The sequence below is a fragment of the Halichoerus grypus genome, chromosome 9 (genome assembly GCF_964656455.1).
Source record: "Halichoerus grypus chromosome 9, mHalGry1.hap1.1, whole genome shotgun sequence".
NCBI classification, from domain to species: domain Eukaryota; kingdom Metazoa; phylum Chordata; class Mammalia; order Carnivora; family Phocidae; genus Halichoerus; species Halichoerus grypus.
The window spans coordinates 76,472,265-76,498,345 of record NC_135720.1 but is presented as its reverse complement, the minus strand read 5'-3'; the positions used below and the strand labels follow the sequence as shown (position 1 = coordinate 76,498,345).

General features: G+C 35.1%; 1 protein-coding gene across 4 annotated transcripts in view; it reads left to right on the top strand.

Moving 5' to 3' along the window:
• BCKDHB (branched chain keto acid dehydrogenase E1 subunit beta) overlaps positions 1-26,081 on the top strand; it is a 206,941-nt gene that overhangs the window by 144,272 nt on the left and 36,588 nt on the right. For all 4 annotated transcript variants that reach the window (XM_036073139.2, XM_036073147.2, XM_036073141.2 and 1 more), the window contains exon 9: positions 1,741-1,827. In XM_036073139.2, coding sequence (XP_035929032.1) covers positions 1,741-1,827 — 87 coding nt within the window. The remainder of the gene's footprint in view (positions 1-1,740; positions 1,828-26,081) is intronic.

The following is a 26,081-nucleotide window of genomic DNA, read 5'->3' as shown; positions in this document are numbered from 1 at the left end:
TCTTGGTTTATCTAGCCTTTCTCCTGCTGAAGGACACTCGGCAGGTCTCCAGATTTCATCATGTTGCATGAACTCCAAGGGTTGGAAGCTTTCGTCCTGGCTACACCTGTGCTTTGTTTCCCCACTATATTCTGCAGGCTATAGGAAGCCAGGCTCTCTGCCCTGGTTGCTTATTGGCCTTCAGGGATCATTCTGAAGGTTGTCATTCGATCTTGGATAGAACTCAGCTCAAATAAAAAATACCAATTCTGTTGTGTGGAGGTTTAAGGTAACAGTAGCATTTTTATAGAAGTTTCTCATTTCTACCTCCCAGTGAGTTAAGATGCATCCTCTAGCTGGGATGGATTTTAGCTATGTCATCCTTGGGCACTTATACATTGGCAGACTTTTGGGTTTCAGAGCGATAAGAAAGGTTTAGTTGTCAAATCTGTTTTTTTAACTGGTAGTCATTTAGGTCAGGACTTCTTTTAGAGAGTCCTTTGAGAACGCATTTGCTTTTTTTTTTTTTTCGTGATTGTGGACTATTTCTGTCTCTGTATATTTCTAACCAGGTGCGTTAAAATTTAATTTGTGACTTTCATAAATGGCATAATTAATCACAGTCCTAAAATCCAAATACCAGTATACGAAGGTTAGAATTTCACTGGGGGCAGGGATGGTATTCATTAAGGTGTTCATAAAATTTTATGTTTTTAAGTCACTATGTACTCAGTAGACACAATAACTTATTTTTATCATGGCTACTGGCCATATCTTGGAGTTTAACATCTGCTCCTTTTAAGGTTTTAAACTCTAATTGCTTAGAATGAAGGCAGTCTTTTAATTTATATACATATATTTGCTTGGAAGATCTTATATTCACAAAATATTAATGTATAATTTAAGAGAGGTGGTATCACGTTATTAGACATGTAGAAGAGACATTATCCCTGCTCTTTGGCAACATATTAATTATTCAATATATTTGAAGCAGTAACTTGCTATTGGTTTTAATATTTTTTACCTTCCAACACAGCTGTCATCCTGCTATGATATCATAAGCTATTCTTTTTGATTTATTATGGTACAGAGTATATCATGCTGGGTGAACAACCACACTGAGCCAGTATTGAGAGTACATCTTTTTGTTTGTGACATTTTCTAGGTTAAAATGGAGTTGTGGTGGTTAACCAGATTTTAATGCACATGAACAAAGACGGCTGGAACCCTTGTACTTTTGCAGTGATTTCTTCCTGCTAGGTTTCCTTGAATATTGAGTAGCTTGAGCTTTTCCTGCATTACAGCTTTTCCATGCTATTTTCATGTGTTCCTTCTCCACAAAACCCTATTTCCCAAGGCTGTTTGTTTATATGCAAATACACCCGAAAATGAACCCAACAAAGCACTTTCATTCTTAAGGTAATATGAAGAAAAAATGATTTTGAGATAAAAACATGAAAGACTGTGATTTAGTTTGTAACACAGAAGTGTTTTATAATGGAATGCCTTTTAATGACAGAATTACAGATCTCATTTTTCTTTTGTAGGACTATAAACTATATTGAAAATTTTTGTAACAGTGCAAATATCAAATAACTGCAGTGAGAGAAAGTTACAACTTATTTGACCTAAAACTGTATTACTAATTTTTAATTATTTATTGGATTGAAATACGTTGTTTTTATTCCTTAATCAAGACTGCCACCATATACTTGAAAACATGTATTCTCTTCAACATCAGATTTTCCTTTTCTCTTTCAGTCTGTGATCAAAACAGGGCGACTGCTAATCAGTCACGAGGCTCCCTTGACAGGCGGCTTTGCGTCGGAGATCAGCTCTACAGTTCAGGTAGGGTAACTTTTTGGCACCAGTTTTAACATTTGTGCAGTTGCACTTGTCTATTCCAAGAAAAAAGTTCCTTATCACAATATATAAAAGTATGCACTTTTTGGAAATGCACGTTTTCCATTCGACTCCACCGTCCTTTAGTTAATGGTCTAATTACATCTTCTAGAAAAGAAATCTTGAAGTAATAAAAGCTGAAAATTCCTTTATAGGAAGAAGAAAGTTTGAAATGAGTTTAAAAACTGATGTTAGTTATGTTTGATAGTAGAACAAGAAATGAAAACTTTTAAATCTGAATGTGCTATTTCTCTTTTGATAAAACTTAAACTTATTATGCAATATGTTGATCTTAGATTTTCACAGCCTTCACCTTAACAAAAGAATGCATCTGTCAAAAGTAAATATTATAAATTCACTAAATAATTTCAAAATCAATAAGTGATTTTATTAGTTTAATTAATAATCAAATTGTGTTATGCTATTAGCCATGCTTTAGAAATGGTTTAAAACCTTCTTTTTAAAAAGTAGAAACTGCTGCAAATTAGGGAATAAAATTCCACATACTGCCTTATGAAGGATTTTTGTTTAAAACTTTTGTTTGCATTTATATCACAGACAGGAATAAGATGATCTAAATGAGTTTCATTTTTCCTAATTTTTTAAAATTAAAAATTCAATAGCTATTTTAAATGTAAAGTATATGCATTTTAAATTAAGAATGTTTACAAGTTTGCAAACATTTTACTTCTCTTTACTGGTGTTAAGATGATTCTATTGTTAAGATACATGTTAAGTTGATAATTCCTTCAAGAGTATATTGTTTAAAAATTTGACGTAAGATTATGAGTAATGATAAGTTTTTATAAGTTAAACTTTTAACCAGTAAACAATGATTTTTAACCAGTGCCAAAATAGGCATTTAATTTCTATATTAAATTATCTTTAAGTGCAAATTGACAGCATTGTAAATATTTTTAAATTAGATGAAGCAGATTTAAACATAAATGTTTTTAAAACTAGATCAATATAATCCATAATTTATAGTAAAAAACTATGCTGTTATTTTTATACATTATTTATATTGTCACTAACAAAACTTAAGAAAAGCAAATATCTGAGTTTTACAGATTTGTTTTTTTATTTATTATATAAATTAAAATGTGAAGCATACTACTTATTATATAACATGAGTGCCTGGTATTTATTGTACATTTTATTCATTGAGTAGCATAATGTACAAACTTTGTAAAACAAAAAAAAGTGGGGGTCATGAGAACAAATCACTCTTAACACCAAGATACTCTTTCAAGTCAGATGCGAAATTGGAAAAAGAAACTGGAATTTTCTGACTCCTAGTTAATATGTAGTCCACTAAATCATTTGAAATGATAGTGACTTGGTAAGAGAACTTTGATCTGATAGCCTTATTCATTCTGCTCACTGAATGCCATTTTGTTATCTCGAAAATTTCATTTGCATTTAAATGTAAAAAGAAAATAAGTAGAGCATAGAATTAGAAATTATAACTCCTCCTCCTGTGAAGTCCGTTTTCTCTAAGTGTGCTTAAGCTGGATCTCCATAAATTATTAGTAAGCTGCAGTAGAGTGTAACATGTTTTTCAGACTTGAAAAGAATTAGAAAGATCATCTAATTTAATGTCTATCAGTCTTCAATAGTATGTGGACTTGTGTTAGCAGAAAAATATCAGGCTTCAAGAATACATTTGTGGATTTCAGTTTGAGGAACACCCTATTACAAGTTAAGCACAGTCATTACAAAAAGCTCACACGAACAAGATCATAACCACCGTGTTAAAATCAGATCCTGAAATTATGTGATAATGATCGGTGGTAGCAGTTGTGAACAAGATTATCCGAAATATAATTATATTTGTAGCATAACAGGAAGACACCTTGTAACCCTCTCTGACTCCCAAGAATATGCCCATAGGTGTCTGCAGGCTACAGCCTGAGAAATCGTGACCTAATCTGACCCCATTCCTTTTACACACTAGTGGTTGTTGTCCAGAGTGTGTTTGACTCACCCAGTTTAAAAGGACAGTGGAAGATCTGGAGCTAGGACAGGAGTCTTGAGTAAATGTTGAGTTTGTGCATATGCATTCTTTATTCAAAGTTCCCCCGAGCCCCAAGAGGAAGATAGAAGTTTTAAATTTATTATAAAAAGTTCTGTGTTCCATGTTAAAAATCACTCAACCAACTAACTATAAAATGAATTAAGGCAATAATGTAGAGGGATCAGCATTTGATGTTTTGGGGGATTAGTATTTGGATTTATTAGTATGAGGATGAATTTGAAAATACAGGTGTTTCTGCTTAAGTAAAGTATGGAAAATGGATTTTAATGAAATCAACACAGTATCCCCAAATGTTTGCCTATTGTGACTTTTATGTATTGATAAGAGAGGGGGAAAAAAAAAGACACCTTGAGAGATTTTTTTTTCCCCTTTTTCGGTAATAATGTTTGTGCATAACTCAGAGTAATCTGAAGAATAAGATCTGCTTTTTAGTAATTATTTCATGCACATATTCAACTAACGACAGTGTCCTATATTAAGCATCTTTTTTATGGAAGGCCTTGTTCCCTGTTATAAGTGAAACCTCTATCACGTTACCAGCGCCTTGGATTGTTTAAACTGACATTACTTAAGTGTGAGGTACGGTTGCTTTCACTACTTGGAGTGATTCATATTTCTATATTTCTTTTTGTTGTATAAACTACAATGTAAGATTAAAAAAAAAGATAAAACAGGGTTAAGATATTGAAAGCCAGTTTTCTGGGACAGCAGGGAAAAGGTACACAGAGAACTTATATTGTCTTGGAAAACAAGTTTGAAATTATGGATGAGAATGATCTATAAATTTTGAGCATTATTGATTAAAATACTGGATTATTCTCATTATTGTATCAATGGATGAAAATTTTATGTAAAAGTTGAGCACACACCCAAAAATCTGCTCCACAAGCACTATTTTCTGGAAGATCTCTGGTAGTTCTTCAAAAGGTCATGGTTAATCTTACAAAAAATTGCTTTTAATATCACAATATTTTAAGAGAATAACGATTTACAGTAAAACTAGTGTTTTTAAATACATTCGAATCTGAGAGCACCATTTTCAGTTTCCCTTAAGTTTTAAATTATTACCCCTATTAAACATAAAAAATATTGAAGACAAGAAGGCACTATAGGGAGTATTCTTTCAAGTTTATAGTTGGTATTTTTAGATAGAAAAATTATATCATGCTATATAAGATTGAATATCAGTAGAACATTTTTCTGCTAGGTATAGGAAGTATTGCTGGCATTACTATTAAGCTTTTTTTTTTAGTTGTACAGATAAAATATGAAAAGAATGAATATGAAATGTATTCATGCTTTATTTACATAACTTTTCAATTTATGGCAGATGGCTCCTCCATCATACAAGGAATTCATTGTCCACATCTTGTTTGTTCTTGCCCGTTGTCCCTTTTCCTAAAGCCATTTATTTTATTAAAAAAATACTCATTGTTAACAGTCTTAGTTCGAAGTCATGTTAAACTCACAGAAGTGATTAAACATAACATTTTTAAAACGGATTTGTCAATAGCTTCTTCATGAAATTTATATGAATGCTTACAGAAATCAAAACCAATGCATCGAATCTAAGAACTGCTTTGCATTCTTATTGGATTGAATTTGGAAGTTAACTGGGAGGCAGAACAAAAAGAGGTCTGGTATATTTGGCCCCCCACCCCGGGGAAGATTTCTTGGTCGGTCATCCAAAGCTTCACTGTCTCTTCCCATCTAATTTTACATTCCCATCTGTTCTCACTTTGGGGGTGAGGGAACTTTTTCCTTCTTTCATATGACACACACTGAAAGTTGGAGATATGCTGCTTTTAGGGACTTATGCCTTCCATCGTGCACCCTGATTTGTAGAAAAGTGCAAAGATGACAGAGTTTAGGTAATTCATTGACCTCATTGTGTAGTTTGAGCAAAGATTTCGTTGCTTCAGAAAATTATATAGATTAATTACATGTGATGTTTGTATTCCTCAGCTTTATGTAACCACAGGTTTAAAAAAAAAATCATTACTGTGCCAAAAGAAATGTGTAAACCTCATCCATTTTAATATTCCTCTAATTAATTTATATTATATGCTCTAGATTGCAATGTTCAAAGTAGGCATTATTTATTTAAATATTAAGGCCAAATAATGTGTGGTATTTAATAGCTTTAAACAGTATAATTTCTTTAAGCCTTGGAGAAACCAACCTTTATTATTAATTTCAAGCACATTCCCATAATGATGAAATAAATCTTGACTCTGATAGGCTTGTGATTAAAAAAAATGTTTTGTTTTGTTTTTTTTTTCCTCTGGATTCAATGCTCAATAAGAGCGCCAAAAATTTTAGGGATTGGGGTTGGCTTAAAGGTTTGATTTTTTTTTTTTTTAACACATGGAAGCAATAAGTCTGCAATAAAGAGTCCAGTTGGAGAGGATGGTAAGTTTCCATACCATTGTTCCATCCTTTCTGTGCGGTCTCTTTTCCTAGAATAAGAACTCGGAAATTGTGCGGACTGACATATATTTTTAAGGTAATCATATTCTAATACTTTGAGAGGATTTTTATAGGGTTTACACAAATCACTGTGTAAACGGAAACTTTCATAATTTTCAAGTAAAGGAATTTTGCTTTTCTTACCATTTCTTGTTAGAAAGGATTCTACAGAAGGATTTTTAAAAATAAACTTCCTATTCCTACGAAATTTACCAACACTCTGCTTAAAAACATCAGTCTGAAGGAGAGGGAGAAACTCCTACATGGTCTTGAGTTTTTATCATTGTGGACAATGTTTAATTAAAATTATGATGTTGTAAAGTAAGAGTCATCAGAGAAGGCTATCAGAGTAGTAATTTGATGAATAGTTTACTGCAGTTTCAGTGTTCAGATAGAGGATGGCCTCTTTTTAAATGGAATTTTGCCTGGAAGCTTGTTAAGTGTTCACCCAGAAGTTTCTATGGCCATAGATAGAAGACTAAGTCCTTCCAGTCCTGCATCACGGTTGGGGCTGCTACACCACTGTTTGTAGTTTGTACTTACATCCAGGTTACACTCTGGTGGTCCTCCTCCTTGCCCTGATCATGCCAGTGGCTCTTTCTCCTTTGCTCAGTCATGTAAATGGGGCCAAGGTGCCACCTTCAGCCCTCTGTCTCCCCCATTCTTTCTTGGGCAGTCCCAACCATTTGTGTGGCTGTTCTTAAAACTTTCAAATTTGAACCCTTCAGGACTTAACTCTGCCTATGGAGCATTAGACTCAAAATTTCAACTTCATGCTAGTTTTGGTAGTGATAAGAAATTTGTATGAGAAAATGGTTTATGTGAAAGGATTTTTCACATGAGACAGTGAGAAAAGGTGGACATTAGCACATGGATAACCGCCAGCTTCTGGAAATCGGCTTGTCTCAAAGTGAACTCTATTTTTCCTCAACTCTTTTTGACCTTTTTTTTTTTTTTAATTTTTAAAAAATTTTTAAAGACTTTATTTATTTGTCAGAGAGAGAGAGAGAGCGCACAAGCAGGGGGAGCGGCAGGCAGAGGGAGAAGCAGGCTCCCGCTGAGCAAGGAGCCTGATGTGGGACTTGATCTCATGACCCTGGGATCATGACCTGAGCTGAAGGCAGATGCTTAACCGAATGAGCTACCTACACATCCCTTTCTGGACCTTTTAAATTGTCTCCTTACTTATCTCCTCCCCTCAGCTTCTCATATCTTATCAAATTACTATTCACTGTTTCCTTAATACATCAAATTTTGTCCATCCTCTGTTTGAAGACCTCCAATAGGTCTTCTTGGGCTATAGAAATAAGATCTTTATGTTGGCATTAAAGATGTTCATCTGCCCAAACCAATGTTTCCAGTATTATTTCTCACATCTTTTTTGACTCCAATGTGCTGTCCTATCAGTCATTTTTTGAATGATAATTAATTCCTGCAACCAAACTTTACTGAGTGCTCTGGGCACAGCCTCAATTTGAGCATTTCATTCACGAAGTGGAGCTCTTATTTTAGTGACACAAGTTTAGTAGCAAAAATTGATGCTGAACAGATAGTTATACAATAGTACATGCTTGGATAGGGAAATATTCTGAGGACTGTGGGATTATAAAAAAAAACTTGATCACCTAACCCATAGGTCAGCTGAGTTAACTCTTGGAGGATGTGTATGACCCTGAGGTGAAGGTGGGTTGTGATTCTAGGGAGAAGGAGTAAGAAGGCAGGAAAAAGAATTGATTTTCTAGTGATTTCAGTGTTTGGTTATGGTTGAAGAGTAGTAGATGAGGCTGTAGCACCAGGTAAGGATCAATAAGTTGGTAGGGTTTAGACCGTAAAGAATCTTATATGTAATACTAAGGAATTTGTTGTGTGGAGGAAAAAGATATGACAGAGCAGAGCCATCTCACATTGATAGTAAATTTCGGTTCTCCCATAATGTGTTTAAAATACCCCTCATAAATTTCCCAGCAAATAGGAAGTACAGCTCTTCCTCAACTTTCGGTGTTAGGTCCCAATAAATCCATCATAAGGTGAAAATATTGTAACTCAAAACTGCATTTAATACACCTAATCTACCAAACATCATAGTGTAGCCTACCCTACCTTAAATGTGCTCAGAACACTTACATTAGCCTAAAATTAGGCAAAATCATCTAACACAAAGTCTATTTTGTAATAAAGTACTGATATCTCATGTAATTTATTGAGTACTGTGCCAAAAGTGCAAAACAGAATGGTCGTGCGTGTATGGGTTGTTTACCCTTGTGATTCCTGGCTGACCGTGAGCTGAGGCTCACAGCCCTGCCCGGCATCGTGAGAGAGAGTATTGTACCTCTAGCCTGGAAAAAGATCACAATTCAGAATTTGAAGTTAAGTTTCTACTGAATGTGTATCGTTTTCACACCATCATAAAGTCAAAAAAATTGCAAATTGAACCACGGTAAATCAGGAACCATCTGTAGTAGGAAAACAGTAGTCACAATTATTTTCATTGTTTAAGGCAAAAGGGTATAATTAAAAGGACTTTAAGCAGGCAATTAACTTAGAAGGATTTGCAATTTAGGAAAAAACTCTTTGGCATTTGTGTTGAGGATGCATCATGAGGGGTGTGGCAGGAAGTTAGATTAACAAAGAAACCATCTGAATAATTTAAATGAGAGATTTGAGGGTCTCCTAAGTCAAGGACATGAGAGTGGTGGTGTAGAGAACGGTGAATTTTAAAGGTGGGAGAATTTGAAAGATGGACTTGTTTACTGATGAGACAGGAGTCGTGTAGGAACTGGGGCGGATGACAGAGAGGCACGCAGGAGTTAAGAATAAGGCTTAGCTTGGTTTCCAGGTTGGGTGATTTTAGAATGGAGGTGCCATTTCACTGAGCTGGAGAATATTATTGGAAAACAGGTTTAATCACATCTTTTATGGAAGATGATGAATTCATTTTAGACTTGTAGAATTTGAGATAAGAATGAAAATGTGTGTCTGCAGCTCAGAAGAGAATCTAAGGTGTAGGAAAAGATTAAGGATTCATCATCTTATGGGGATGGCTGAGGTCAGGGGTATGGGTATGATCACATAAGAATAGGCTAGTCCTGGGCGCCTGGGTGGCTCAGTTGGTTAAGCGACTGCCTTCGGCTCAGGTCATGATCCTGGAGTCCCGGGATCGAGTCCCACATCGGGCTCCCTGCTCAGCAGGGAGTCTGCTTCTCCCTCTGCTCTCTTCCCTCTCGTGCTCTCTGTCTCTCATTCTCTCTCTCTCAAATAAATAAATAAAATCTTTAAAAAAAAAAAAAAAAAAAGAATAGGCTAGTCTTAAGAGGGAAGTTTCTAAAGAAGAAGACCCCAGGGACATCAACATTTAAGAGAAAGAGAGGAAGAAGAGCTGTGAAGGAGTGTGAGATGGAGTGGCCAGAGAGAAAGAAGTGAGTAGGAGAAAGCCATTACCGAAGACAAGTAGGGAGAGTTTCAACATAGAGTATGTGGCCTACATTATTAAATTCTTCTAGAGTTTAAGTCAACTAGAGACTGATGGTTTTTAGCTGGAAGACACTGGTGACTGGAAGACATTGGTGACTTTGATGAATGTAGGGTTGTAGCCAGGATGGAGGCCATATTATATTTGGGCTGGTGAGTGAATGAGTGAAGACTTAAAACAAGGAAACATGACTTCCAGAAACATGGCTTTTTAAGAAAGGGAGAGGCATAAAGTAGAAATCAGTCTGTAAATGCTGTTCACTCAACATGGAATGTCATTTTCTCCTTTTGAATCTCTCTGCTTCACTCCCTCTTTATCCTTGTCATCTCCCTTAGCCCTCCAGCCCACCAAATGTTGAGTTTTAAAAATCTCTCAAACCTGCCCTTTGCTTTACATTTTTCAAATAAACTCTAAAAGAACTTAACAAGAAAGAAAGCCACATAATCTAAAAGAAAAGTGTAGAAAATAAGTGATATTAAGATAGGTAAGAAAATTTTTTAAAAAGATTTATTTATTTGGGGGTGGTGAGGGGCAGAGGGAGAGGGAAGGATCTCAAGAAGACTCTGCACTGAGTGTGGGCCTGAATGGGGGCTCGATCTCATGACCCTGGGATCATGACCTGAGCCAAAATCACAAGTTGGTTGCTTAACCTACTGAGCTACCCAGGTGCCCCAAGATGGGTAACAAATTTTTGAGCAGAAATGTAAAGAGCAACAGGATCCGTATTGTCATAGATTAATATATTTGCATAAAGTGAAGATATTTGTGTGACAAAAACAAGCACAATTAAAAAGAGAGTGGCAACTGGGTCAGTGTGGAGGCACATGACAAAAGATAATATTGTATTAAACATTCTTAAATATTAATAAGGAAACTAATAGCACCTTTATTTAAAAGGTCAGAGACAGATTATTTTTTTACAACTATTAGTGGCCAGTAAACATGAAAATATATGCCACTTATGGCTGAAAATGTAAATTTCAAAAATGCGATACCTATCATTTATTACTCATAAGAGCGGTACTGCTTAAAAGTAAATTGTAGGGGCTCCTGGGTGGCTCAGTTGGTTAAGTGTCTGCCTTCGGCTCAAGTCATGATCCCAGGGTCCTGGGATAGAGCCCCACATCAGTCTCCCTACTCAGCGGGAAGCCTGCTTCTCCCTCTCCCCCTCCCCCTGCTTGTGTTCCCTCTCTCGCTGTGTCTTTGTCAAATAAATAAATAAAATCTTTAAAAAAAAAAAAAAGTAAATTGTATTTAGTGTTGAAATGGTGCAGGGTGGGTGTACAAATAGATCGATCTTTCTAGGAAATCAGTTTGGGAATGAGTATTAAGACTCATCAAAGTGTGCATTTCCTCTGACTAAGAAATTCTAGAAATCCTCACTTTGGAGTTCCACACAAAAATGTGGAAGGGCATTTTTCTCAGTGCCAGTCATTTGATAGGAAAATATTGGAAATAACATTAATGACAATGGGAATATAGTTGAATAAGTTATGGTTTATCCATATGATGAATGTTACAGATTTATGAAAATCATTAAAAGAATAGTTGACAGCATGGTAATATTTGTATGGATATAATATTAAGTGAAACACTCACTATGCAAGCTTACAGGTGTTTTACTTGCCCAATTTTGTGGAAAGAAAAAAAAATATGTATACCTAGATATAGGGGGAAAAAACTTAGAAAATATGACTTTTTTGGGTCTGTATTTTCTTCCTAATAATTTCTTCATTTTCTATGTACAGAAGCATTTATAATAATTAAAAGCTTTTTTGTAGTTAGATGTGTCTCATACATGTCATGGTGAATCTTCCAGTTCTTGCTAAACTGTTTTAAATAAGAAAACCCATTTTGCTCATAAATTTGATTTTAAAAATATCATAGTACTTTACTTTGACATGGTTCCTTAATCATGTGTATTTGAGTTTGTGGAATTGCTGTTCTTAGTGATAGTGGCTACCTACTCAGATTTGCGATATGATATGGATTTAAACCAGTAAACCCTACTACATAAATTCCATTATTCTGCAAATTAGTTTCATCCCTCACACGCATGGTCTATTTGATTTATTGCTCTCATTATAAAAGTGAAAGCAGCATTACATTGGGTTATTCAGATTATTTAACCTTCCCGTGTTAATTGGTCAGGATACTGAGACCCATATTGGATCCCCTGCTTATTTTCTCTCCCTCTTTTTAGTATTAGCTTTTCGAAAGATTGCTGTCATTCTTTTTGAAATCTTTTTGGAGGTAAGCCAGTCAGAAGAAAGATCATCCCCATTCCATCTTTCTGGGTAATGATAAATTGCTCCAGTTTCTCTCACACAATTATTAATATTTTCTCTGTCAGAAGTGGTCCCCTTTGAATTCAAAGGCACATTCATTATATGCCTCCCTCCTCTCGCCCTTTCTTTGTAACCTTTGGTCAGCATTTTGTTTTGTCCTTTTGGTGATGTCCCAAAACCACTCCTGTCTATCCCACTTAAGACTGACTGATCTGCCAGTTGAATGGGAAAAATTCACTGCTGGAATGTTTGAAAGGATGTGTACTCAAGTGAAATATTATGTTATAAACATGTAGTCTTTAGTCATTAGTTAGATGTTATTTAAGGAGTATGTGGATTCCCCAATAACGTCAGTTTTAAACTAGCACCTCCTCAGAAAGGCTCTCCCAGATGTCCCATCTACAATAGCTGTCCACCCCAGAATTTTCCCCCCATCACATTACTGTCTTACTGTCTTCATAGCCTTTGAACTGTCTGTAGGTGTCTTGTTTATTTGTTCTGCGTCCTTCTTGCCCCAGTAGAAGGCAAGCTTCATGAGCTTAAGGACCGTGTGTGGCTTGTTCACATCTGTGAGCTCGGTGGCTAGAACCCTGCCTGACACTAAGCAGGCACTCAAATAATTAAATGAATTGTTTGCCCCCAAGCATCGCTGCTGTTAGTAATTTCTTTGAAGAAGAATGATATCTTTCTGGTTTGTGTTGTATATAGAAATTGCTAGTCACAAAAATTGCTAGATTGAACCACTGTCCTTGGTATACACCACCCCAGTTTGTTGACTGACCCCCCCCCCGCCAAAGTTTTGTTTTGTGTTTATGTGTTAACTTCCAAAATAAGTACTGATATCCTGTGCTGTTATCCTTCACATTGCTACTTTGTGTCCTTTTGACAAAGTTATTTCTTATGAATAACCTGTTGATACTTTTTTTCTCCTCCTGATTCTCTAGTGAGGTTAAAGAAGACATTTATTTTTTTAAAGATTTATTTATTTATTTGGGAGAGAGAGAGAGTGGGGAAAAGGGGCAGAAGTAGAGAGAGAGAGTCTTAAGTAGACTCCGATGCGGGGCTCGATCCCAGGACCCTGAGATCATGACCTGAGCCGAAACCGAGCCGGACGCTTAACTAACTGCACCACCCAGGCGCCCCAAGATATTTACTTTTATATAGTTATCAGTGAAATTTCCTAGAATGAATAGACTATTTAATGAGTAAAATAGATTCCCTAAAGAAAAGCATCACTTTCTTTTAAAAGTGACAGTGATTTCTATGATTTGGTACCTTTAAATTATATTTTAGCACCTAAAGAGTTGTAGTTTACTCTCAGAGCAATTCTTGAAGGTCTAGTTGTAGCCTCAAAATTGTAAATGATTGCAAATATATCATTTCCTTATTTGGCATGAAATAGTTTCCCTTCTTTTAAAATATGTATATTTTTAATGTATAATCTTAAGATTTTTCAAACTACAATAAAATTATTTAAAATTTTCTAAGTGAGAGACAGCACAGCATCTATCCATGACCTGGCCGACCCTCTTGGATCCCTTGTAACATTGTAGGCAAATACGGAGAAGCATATTAAATTTTTCAAGAAATTTTAGGTGTGTTTTGTCAGCCTTGTATTCACAATCAGTAAGGGGCTGGGTTGGCCTCTGGGAGACAGAACTAAAATTCTCAGCGAGTTTGTCATGCTTCTTGGTGGGCAGTAAAGTTGCTCTTGTTGAAAGCTCATTTTATTTTGGTAATTTAATGTAATTAAATTTACAGCTCAAATTAGTTTATGCTTTGTTACAAGGGCCATCATCTCTTTTCGTGAATGGGTTCACAGCTCACCAAAACATGCTTGCATTTAAAATAGACATTAAAACAGAGATTAACTACTGCTAATGAATTTTCTTTTCAGTTTGAATCTAAACACTTGTGAAAATTAAGACAAGTTAAAATCAGCACTTACTCAAAAACAAGCAGTTGAAAATGAAAGTTATAAATCATCTAGCTTATAACTGTTTTGGTTTTTTAAATCTATCAATATTAATGAAAGTGTTAAAGATGTTTTAATTTGCAGAAGGTCTGAAAATTTGGATTTGATTGGGAAAATGTTGAATATTTGATTATTTTCTTTCAAGTTATGTCAAAGAAGGCACTTTATTTCTTGATCCACTTGAAGAAACATACCTTTCTGTTTTGATCCTGTAAAGGACCATATAATGATATTTGCTACATAGGGTAGTTTTATACTGCATATGGCGCCAAGAATTTGTCTTTATCAAAATTATTAGGGGAGAGGTATAATTCATGACTGTTCTCTTAAGAGGGTCTGAATATTTATGCTTTAAGAAGTGCCTTGAGATGACTAGTATTTCAAAATCCATTATTTATATCATCTACAATTATAGTTGTATCATGTTTACAAGTCCTGATTATTTCCTTTCTTTTGGTAGGATTTGTTTACCCTCTTAATAACTACATTTCTGCATTTTTTTTCCCTGCATCAATTTTATATTCCCAGCTTAGACTACAGAGGGTATAAAATATTCCCCATGTGTGTATTTTTTTTTAAGACTTTATTTTTAAGTAATGTTTACGCCCAACATGAGACTCAAGCTCATGACCCCCAGGTCAACAGTCGCACGCTCCACCGACTAAGCCAGCCAGGTGCCCCCCCACCCCCCCGCTGCCCATGCCTGTATTTTGAGTGCTTTCTGCACCAGTCAGACAGAATCTTGGTATTCCCTGAGATGGCTTGTATTTTCAAATTTTCTATCACCATTTTTCTCCTTTAATCTATTCCTTTTAAAATACCAGTGGTTAACTCTATATGAGCAGTTAAAGAAACTGAAACTTAATCTTACCTTTTCAATTCATTATTGAAGAATCCCCTGCCTCTGCATCCTGACAATAAATTTATGCTCTGTTTTCCTAACCATGGACTTTTCTGGGCATCAATTTCTACCTAAGAGTGTATAGCAGACCAAATTGAATGTATTTTGTGAATAATATTCCAACATCACATGATCCTATATTTTATTAAAACCAGCTTTCTTATGGCAGTTCCAAAAACATAGTTCAGGTACATTAAAATAATGAAGTATTATACAGATATTGATAAAGTACCCTTTTCATTTGATGGAATGTTTTATTATGTACGCAGCTGTCAATTTACCTAATGATTACAGTATCCATTTTAATAAAACCCATGTATTTTATAAAACTAGGACCTTGCCTAACCTATATTTAGAGCCATGGGAGCCACAATGATGTAGGTGAAGCTAGATGTTCCTATTAGCAAGCATGCCACTGGGATTCCTTTCGTTAGCCCGCCAGAGACCAACAGTACCCTTTTTTTTTTCCTTCTCTCTTGCCATCTTGCCTCCCTCCCTTTCTTTTCCCTTTGCTGTTCCTGCTAGCTTCAGCAAACATACGGATCTTTGAGGCAAAACTATAATTCTTCTCTCGTCATGGACACACTAGCATTATTCAGGGTAGTTTTTGCTTATGAAAGCCTTCTCCATCCTAGTAGGCAGAAATTAGAAGTGCCCTGTAGTATTGGATGAAGATAGAGGAATGAGGTCAGATGGAGGCAGATATTTTCTTTTACACAGGGTTGATCAAAGGTGATATTTAAAAAAATTTATAGAATTATTAGCATTTGTGACGCATTTTTAAAGGGAATCATCTATCAGTATGAAGTCTGTGAGTGTGTATTTTTTCCTGTTTTTTTTTTTTTAATGGTGTAAAGGAATGGGGTGTTATAGATGACACTTCTACCTACGTTGTTAATTTCCTCCAACAATATCATAGCTAACAGTAGTTTTAATGATGCCGTTAGGGATAATTTGTTAAAATTGAAACTAGGGGGATTATGGGAATATGTCAACTACCATGTTATGCAATTAAATCTTAAGGATGGGTAACAGTGGCCTAGATAGGAAGGATTCTTGGTAAATCAAATTTAGAGTTCTTAAATGTCCAAGAACCAAAAAAAAATAAATAAATAAACAAAAATGAAAAAACTCATAAACATAAGTACCATCTCTTTGTTCAGTGATTATATTTTTTAAATGTAAAAGAAGAATTTAAGATGGGTTGTTTTTGCTAGTGGCTGCCAGTACTTGTTCTCATGTGTAATTTATTTTTAGTTATTGGCACACCACCTGGGAATCATTCAATGACTTTGTTGTGTTGGACATTAATCCTTAATAGCTTAAAATGTCAACAAGTTCTAAATGTATTTAAAATAACTTTAAAATTTTCCCTAAAGTGAATGTTTAGTTGTTTGTATTGTGTACAAAATGAAGATGAAAATATAATTATGTGACTTACTATGCCTTTTACTTGTTAGCTGTTTTACCAATCAGAGAATGATAAAGTGACCCTTTCTATTAATGACAGCTTTTAATTTTTACAAGTTTGACTTTTTGAAATAACTGCCGAAGGGAGAAATTATATTGTTCCTCAAATGATAAATTAAGGATCTGGAGATATTCGTTAACCATCTCAGTGACTTTAGTCTTTCAGTAAACTTTATTTTCATTACACTGAATTAAATTATTAAAGGCCTGAAATAATTCTATAAAAATTGATTTAATTGCATGCTGATTTGGGGGGGGTGTATGTTTTTGAAAAAAGACCCATTTGGCAAGATCAAGATCTCATAGATAATAGGGATTTAGGAGCAAATATGACATAAAAATGCTTTAAATATGCATTTGAAATAAGGTAAATTGGGGCGCCTGGGTGGCTCAGTCGGTTAAGTGTCTGCCTATGGCTCAGGTCATGATCCCAGGGTCCTGAGATCGAGCCCCATGCAGGCTCCATGCTCAGTGGGGAGTCAGCTTGTCCCTCTCCCTCTGCCTGCTGCTCCCCCTGCTTGTGCACGCATTCTCTCTCTCTCTGTCAAATAAATAAATAAAATCTATAAAAAATAATAAATAAATAAAATAAGGTAAATAAGGACACTACTTCCAAAAGGAAGTGAAATGATAGCTGTTTCCCTCCTGCAGAGGCACCCCTTCTCCGGAGCGATCTTCGTTTCATACCGTGGTGCAGAACTGTGTGCACCATCAAGTATAGTCTCCCAAAGTTTTGTGTTATACAAGCTGTACTTCATCTTTTAAAAAAGGTTTTTAAACTTTTAAACTTCATCTTTTTTAAAGATTTTAAAACCTTTTTTTGCATTACCAGTTCTGTGTCAGTGTGTGTGTGTGTGTGTGTGTGTGTGTGTATAGACACAAATTGTCCTGGGGCTTATGGCTGTAGTTTTCATTGCCTGGCCTTTGTTCATGTATGTAGTGACTAGAGTAACACCCCGTGTTGAGAAGCCTAGAAGTTTAGAAAGCAGGAGTGGCTAAGTGTCCTTTTGTTTAAGGGGACAGAACGTAACTGTGCACATGCATAAATAGCTCTCACATTTTAAAACTCTGGGGAACAAATATGAAGCTGTTTCCAGCAAACAGAGATTCATAAAACCCTCATTGCTGAGGGATTCCTGAATGGCCAATCTGTATATTTTTAGAACTTCTAAATCTTTTTTTTTGGGTGGGGGGGGGGAGGGAGTTTCTTTGATTTCTTTTTTTTTTTTTTTTTATGATTCTAGTAAGGCATTTTAGATAGTATGGTTGCATTTAAAATTTTACTGCATAGTCCAAAATTTAAGCTAAAAATAGCCACCTTTTCATTGATTCCATAGCCCTTTAGGGGTTATACCCAGTGCAAAGTTGAATGCCTCTCTTCTTTGAAAAGGGAGGGTTGTCATTTATATCAGGTGGTGAAGTAATTATGAAATTGCACTGGTTAACCATAAAAAAATCAAGGAATGAACAAAGTGCAGTGATAATAGTAAATGTTATAAAATAGTAATCGTTTGTAATCTTAAGTGATAAATAGCTAACAGATCATTTCTCACTTGGTATAGTTGGTCAGTTCACATAGCATCTTGGTTTGCTATAGTAGAAAATTGACTTCAATATATTTAGGGACGACAGATACTATCCCACATGATAGCGCTTTTATTTAATGAAAGTTTTTTTCAGATTTTTCAGAGAAAACCTTAGGATGCTAAAAAACTATGATCAAAGGGGACTTCTGCTTTAAATTATAGTTTTATTTCCTTTTTGAGATATTTATATATAGTCACTCTTGGGTAAAAGCATTTAGAGAAGGTTATTTTTCAAGTGCATTTAGTAAGGTTCAAGAGAATTATTCTAAAATATTAGTAGATATTTGTTATTTCTAGGTAGAGGAATTGTATGTATGAGTGAGTGATTTTTAACTCTCTTCTTTATCGAAGGCATTGTTTATCCCAAAATTTCCAAATGCTTGTTTCATGTCTCCATTTGGATGTCTGAAAGGTCTTTAAAAAAAAATGTCCAAACCCACTGTTAATTTCTGTGTTCCCTGCCTCAGGCCAAAAACCTGGGAGGCCTCATGAATGCCTGTTTTCCCCTCACCCTGCGTTCAGTCCATAAGGAGGTGCACTGCTCTAGAAATATATCTCTAATCTGACCACATAGCACCTCTACTACCTATATCAAAGCCAGCATCTTTCTTCCCTGAACTATCAGTTTCTTGCAAGTTTTTCCTTTAGAGTAGCTGGGATAGCCTTTTGAAAGTGCAAATTAGATCATGTATTTCCTTGTCCCAGTGGAGTTCCCTCCACCCCCACCCATCCTCACCATGAAATCCTAACTCCTTACTATAGCCTGAGCTGCTCTACTGCTTAATCTTATTTTCTAATTCTTTCTGCCCTCTTCACTCTTGAGTAGCCTCAGGGATCAGCCTGCTCCTTGAATGAATATAATTGTGGTTAAAAAAAAAATTAAAAATAAGGCTAGAAACACATACTTCTGATGATAGCTTCAGAATATCTTACAGATCAGACAAAAATAGAAAATTTGATCCAGATAATGCAAAAATGCCCTGGACAAGTAACTTAAAGTTTCTTAGGGTATGGTGTTATTCTTCATCTTTTTCATAATGCCATAATTTGAGTAACACAACTAATATAGTTAATACCAATTTAAGTAATTATGAAGGTAACTATAAAATTCTTTTAGTTTCATAGATAAATGTTACATTTGGTAGCATGGTTTTCAAATATCCCTGTAATTTTAATCACTAATGCAGTATTTATTTAACAAAAATTCAGTTTAGGCTTTTCTTCTTTTTTTAAATTGATCCACATAGGCTTTTATTTATCTCTTTCTAATTTAACTAAATAATGATGAGAATGGTTCTCAATTGCCCTCTTAATATTGTTGAAAAGGTAATGTTGTAATGGAAGTCTCAGAAGGGGAGGAAAAACATAGGAAATTCAAAGACATAGAATCTATAGACAAAGATAGTTGCCAGAGTGGGGGAAATGAAACATTGTAGACAGGGAACAGCACTCCAAAGTTGTCTTACTTCTCATTAGGAACAACAGAAGTCAGAAGACAATGGAGTGACATCTTTATGGAAGTAAAAAAAAAAAAACAAAAAAAACCCCCACTAACCCAGAAATCTACTTTCAGGCAAACTGGCCTTCAAAAATGGAGGGAAAAATAAATAATTGTTCAGATGAGCAAAAATGAGAGAATTCACTGCCATTAGACCTGTGCTACAGGAAAGACTAAAGGACATTCTTCATGCTGAGAGGAAACAACACCAGATGGTAACTCAGATCTATAACTAAAAACTGCAGAGCACACATTTCTTTTAAGTGCACAGAGAATGTGGGCCAAAATAGACCATATGTTATTATACCATAAACAAGTTTAATAAGATTCAAACGTTTGAAATCTTCCATAGTGTGTTGTCTAACCACAATGGAATTAAATGAGATATTAATAAAATACCTAGAAAATACTCAAATGTTTGGAAATTAAAAGTAAAATTCTAATAATAGTAGGCCAAAGAAGAAATAACAAAGGAATTTATAAAATCTGATGAATTGAATAATAATGACCACACAAAATAAAGTATGTGTAGAGAAGCTAAAATAATACTTAGAGGAATATGCAAACTATAAATGCTCATCTTTGAAAGGAAAAAAAAAACCTTAAAACAAGGTTTAAAGTTTCTACCTTAAGGTAGGGAAAGAAAAGCAAAATATATAATAAAGATAATAACAGAAACAATAAAAAAGAAGAGACTACAGAGAACTTGACAAAACTGAAGAACATTGGTTTTTAGGAAAGATGAACTGATAACCTACCAGCAAGACTGATCAATGAAAGGAGAGAGAAAACATACGTGACCAATAGGAGGAATGAAAGTGGGAATATCTTTACAGACCCAACAAACATCAAAATGATGTAAGGGTATGCTAGGAATAACTGTATGTGCTGAACATTCTTTGGTCCAGATTCTCTAACAATGGTTGAAGGGCAAGGCCAGGGCTTGGGGGATGGGTGAGGAAGACAGGGTAGCTCTCAAGCCCCTACTGTGTGCTGAGTGCTCAGCTGGGAACTTGACACACCTTTTATTTCCTCCCTCACTATCTTAATGAAGTGTCTGTTATGCTCATTTTTACAGATTAGGAAACTGAGGCTCAGGGAGGGTAATTAATTTGCCTGTGCCTGGGTAGCAGGCAAGTTAAGGAACTAGAAACTGTACCACATCTGTCTCCAGGTTCCATCCACTCTCTTGACTCTTTATGTGTTGTGAACATGGCAGTAATTAATCCCAGCGAACCAAGTAGAAAACTAACAGAGCATGTGGAACTGGATCCCCTGTGTGGGGTCTCACTCAGAGGTGCAGGATGACCATGTGGTTTTCTCTTATTTAATCCAAAATGTAATTATGTTTTTGTTTTGTATTCTCAAAACCCATTTTTTCTATATGCAAATGAAATCCATTTAAATTAAGCAGAAGGTTGTTACAAAAGAAGTCAAATATTAAGAAAACTTGTTTTGCCAAGAAGATGAAAGTGTCCCCCCTCCCCGCCCCGCCCCTCCTGCACGGACATGAACAACATTTCAGTAATTAAATATCAATTCTTATAAAGGATGAGTAATACCACTTGGAAAAATAGATTTTATTTTGTTTTCTTCTAGGAACTGTCCTAAAAAAATGGGAGTTAAGCTTTTGCATCTCTCTCTTCCTTTCTCCCTTTCTCTCTCTCTCTCCCTTTCTCTCTCTCTATATGCAGATGAAAAGGAGACTTTTGAATTTAATGGCTATTTCCCTATTGTATCTGGCAAGTAGAATGTATATCAAGAAAAGATTGTTTCTGTTTGTGGAATGCAAAATATTTTCAGGCATATTTACATATAGTGAAAGGTAAAATAGAATACATTTTTGTAGGTATTCCTTTACAGTTTGATTCAGCTTTTAATACTTAAATATTTACATTAGGAGATGAATTAATAGTGGATCAGTGATTCATCTCAGAAATATATATAGGAAGCTCATGTTAAAACTAGGAGGAAAAAAAACTCTAGGAGAAAAGTATCTTTGCATGTACTGAAATATATTTCATATTAAATATATAATTAAAACTGTTATACTAAAGTATTTTTGAGAACAGATCCTAGATTTTTCTTCTTTTTTCTGATCCTAGATTTTTCATATGAGTTTTGTGAATGATCTCTTGTGAATGCCAAAAGCTTAAATACACCTTTTTATTTTGCAACATGTTGAGGTCTATAATCATGATATAATCAGCATGAACCATGTTGGAGGACTGGTTGCTTGAAATGCTGACTTTTCTGGCAAAGCCATATGTTGTCAAGTAGGCGATAGAAGCATTTTCTAATACAGCTAGCACAGTGTTTGTTATAGGTCATTGCATATCAAGGGAATTTGAATTTTCTGACTAGGCAGACCTTGAAAACAACCAGTTCTATCATTAACTGAGCTTTTATTTTTGTTTAGCTCTAAACTATATTTTGGATTTGTTATTTTCTTCAGTTACATTGTTAAAGGGAAAATACTCTATGAAGTTGTGCTAAAACAAAATTCTGGGGGAAAAAGGAAATAGGAGCTCTGCTATGAAACAAACATTGCAATGCCCAAAGCAGCATTTATTAGAAAACTTAGATCTGTGGCGTGGCAGCACTACTTAGGTTTGAGATTCACAAATATCAGTGCTAGTTTAAATGGGACAACGATGCTTTAAAAAAAAAAGACAAAATTTCCAGTGTGCGTGGCAAGAAATGTAGATAGGACCTTATTTTATTAAAACTAGGAGGTTAAAAAAAAATCATACAGGGAAAGGTCTTCCCATGGTATTACCTGAACTCAAAGAATACCTCTGTTGTATCTTCTGGCTTCAGTTAGTGAGATTTACATAATCCCGTGTCAAGATCCTCTAGTGTTGAAATAGTGTACGGTAGTAAATTTAGCCGACTAGATGGGGAAAAGAAAGCGTCTTCAAAACTAGCTGCATCCACTTCTGAGTTGTAAGTGAATAAATAAGTGTGGCAAAATAGATGATAGACCAAAAAAAAAAAAAAAAAAACCCTAAAAATTAGGGCAGAACCCATGAAATCATAAAGAAAAGAGAATCTTAGAGCGTGTCCTACCCAACTTCCCACTTCAGCTCTGATTTCTCGTGATCCCCTGTGAACTTGTTTGCTTGCTCCTGAGTGTGCACACACAAACCTACCCATGGGACAGACACAGGCATCGCATAAGAACCAGCAAGGGTTTGTAAGCCTAGAGCAAGTTAGGAAAAGACTACCGAGTCTACTCTGCCTGTGCCAAGATCTCTTTTTCAAAAAGCAAGTCCACAATAAAATGAGAACAATAAGAATGCTGTTTCCCCTCCCCCTCCTCCTCCTGGATTTAATGGAAATAAAAACTCTTCGAACTTCCACATCCCTCCTTTGGAAGGACAGTCTCTTCTATGATTTTGTTCATCTTCTTTTGTTTGTGTTGTATACATTTTTCTCTTAGCAATTGATTATGGTAATTGGCTTTTGTGTTACTGTCTTTGTCAACAAGTCAGCCTGGCGTTCATCACCCATTTCTTTCTTTCCTTGGGTGTAGGAAATTATACCAGTTCATAAAATGGTGCTATGGACCATTTTTTTTTTTTTTTCATTATCATGCAGACATTTTAGCTCCTTAGAGCTGTGTCTCTATTTTGTCTTTGCTTTATATTCCTCGACTGAAAGTTCCACTTAGGTCAGTCTCCAAGAAAATATGAATAGGAGCAGCCTGTCCTAAAAGGAATGTTCCAAACTGTTCCAGTTTTTTAGTAATTTTTAAAAATCTTTTAAAAAAATTTCAAGGTTTTAAAAATGTTGGAGCTAAAAATAATAATAATAAAATAAATAAAAATGTTGGAGCTAAGTAATTAAGGAAAAGTGAAAATACAGTAAAGGATATGGAGCCAGCACTTATTATGCTAGATACCATTCTAAGCTTTTGACATGGATTATTGCATTTATAATATTGTTAATACAAAGCTGTAACCAAAAAAACGATCCTATCAGATAGGGCCCACTGTCGGCCCACTTTCATTTTGCAGGTGAAAGAACTGAGACACAAAGAAGCTTAGCAACTTGATCAAGATCACACAGCTAGTAGATAGCACATTTAAACCTTGGTCCTCTGATTCTAGACTGCTGAATTTCCCTAAAATCTGTGTGACGGAAAAACAAATACTGTATCTCTGGTAAAAGTTGAAAAGTACTTCTGTTAAATATTTGTAAGCATGCTTTTGAAGAATTTGGACCACTGGAATTAGTTTTAGGATGACTTTTCAGTCTGTTTTAATGTACTTTTACTGATATAAAAACAAATGCTATAAAAAAAAACAACAAATGCTATATATAATCCCTAATTGAATAATCCTTTGTATTTTAATAGCAAGATAACTTTGTAAGCATTATAAAATGATGAAATTGTGTAACAGTTGATATTATCATAAATTTTGGCCAGTTTTTTTTTAATAAAAGTAGTCATTATTTCTAACAGCATGTTTATGATGTTATTTTTTTTAGTAACTATAAGATTTCATTCTATGTAATTTTAAAAGGTTGTAGATAATCTCAGTTTTCAAATACCAGTAAACTTCCACATTAATGATAGGAAAAATTTGGCAAGCAAAATTTCTGACTTCCTTTACAATTCTTCAAAGATAATCAGATAACTAATTGTTAGATGGTATGTCTGTATGTTGTGAGTTGTGAGTGTAAAGGGTTTGATCTTTAATTTGATGTTCAACTTGTAAAGTTGTTTCCCAGCATTGGTTGATAAGTGTATTTTGTAAGACACCTGGATCCTTGCTTAAAAAATAGAAATGTAATTCAAGGAATCTTTTTTATAATTTTAATATCCTTTAAAACTTTTCTCTTACTATGCTCTAGAAGAATGATGAACTAGTAGTTTAAAAATCAACATTAAATATAAAAGAAGTGATGGGGCACCTGGGTGACTCAGTTGGTTGAGTGTCCGACTCTTGATTTTGGCTCAGGTCATGATCTCGGGGTCATGGGATCAAGCCTTGCATGGGGCTCCTCGATGAGTGTGGAGCCTGCTCAGTATGCTTGGGATCCTCTCTCCCTCTCCCTCTGCTCCCCCATCCCACTCATGCTCACTCTCTCTCTAAAAAAAAATTATAAAAAAAAATAAAAGAAATGAAATACATAATGAGTTAATTGTACACATCTTTTTAGAAAATTTTACATTTCAACAAACATGAACAAAAAGCTCTAAACAGGTAAGATTCATTGTGATGATATAAATACTTGGGGAAAGAATATAGGTTTTAAATTTTTATTACCTAGTTGACTCAGTTAAAAGTACTCAGTTAAAAAAACAGCATCAATCAAGGAAACACAACTATTATTCTATGCTGGGTTGTTTTCAGTCACTAACTGACTTCAATGGATTCATTATGTGTCTAGTTTTTAGTTTTACTAGTGATTATTTTATTTGAATGAATTGTGAATAGATTTGAAGTATTCAGAACACCCTTAGGGAAATTGTATCTCATTTTATTTGGGGCACTGTGGTATTTTGGGGTTGATAATTTGCAGGCCTAGAGACTGGATATTGTTGGCTGGTTGGGCAGAGCTTACAACTCGAGTCCTCAGGAGAGGAGTTGTTCCATCCTTAAGCTGCAAGTTTGTCTCTAGGTTTGGGAGAAGGCAGTAAACTTACTTCACATCTTTTTTTCTCTCAGCTTTATTTTTTTAAAGATTTTATTTATTTATTTGGCAGAGAGAGAGAGCACGAGTGTGGGGGAGAGGCAGAGAGAGGGAGAAGCAGACTCCTCGCTGAGCAGGGAGCCTGATGTGGGACTCGATCCCAGGACCCTGGGATCATGACCTGAGCTGAAGGCAGACGCTCAACCAACTGAGCCACCCAGACGCCCCTCTCTCAGCTTTATTTTTAACTTCCTATTTTCCTAACTTTGTTATTGTACCTTCTTTATATTTTCTATTAATTGTGTTTATTTCAGTGGGGAAAAGACAGTGTAGAAATAATTGTTCTTAGTTAGCTTGTTTGCTTATGCTGATATTCTAGGGAAATCAGCTAACCCTGTTTTCAACCTGCACCATGATGATGGTGGTTACAGGAACCTTTAAAATGTCAGAGTGAGAAAATTGTTCATGACCTCTTAATAGCTCAAGAAAAATTGGATGCAGTTTAACACCATCTGTGAATTCTTTTGAGACTCAGTCATATTTTCTTTACGATTCTTCCTTGTTCCTACCAATTAAAGACCCCCCCTTTTTAAAAAAAACAAAACAGTACTTTCCTTTTTTTTTTTTTTTCTTTTTTAAGCAATGCTTTCCTCACTTAATGGCCTTCTAAACATTTCCTGTTTCTTCCTTATGTCTTTAAAATGTAATGATTTTATAAGCCATTTAAGTATCATTCTGGGGGCTTCTCAGTTGACTTTGCAATGCCCTTCAGTTGTGGAATTTATTGAGTTGCTTGGTAGAAGCTTGGGAGCACAGAGTGACTACTGATTAAATTTTTCTTGGTCTTAAAGATGAACAGATGT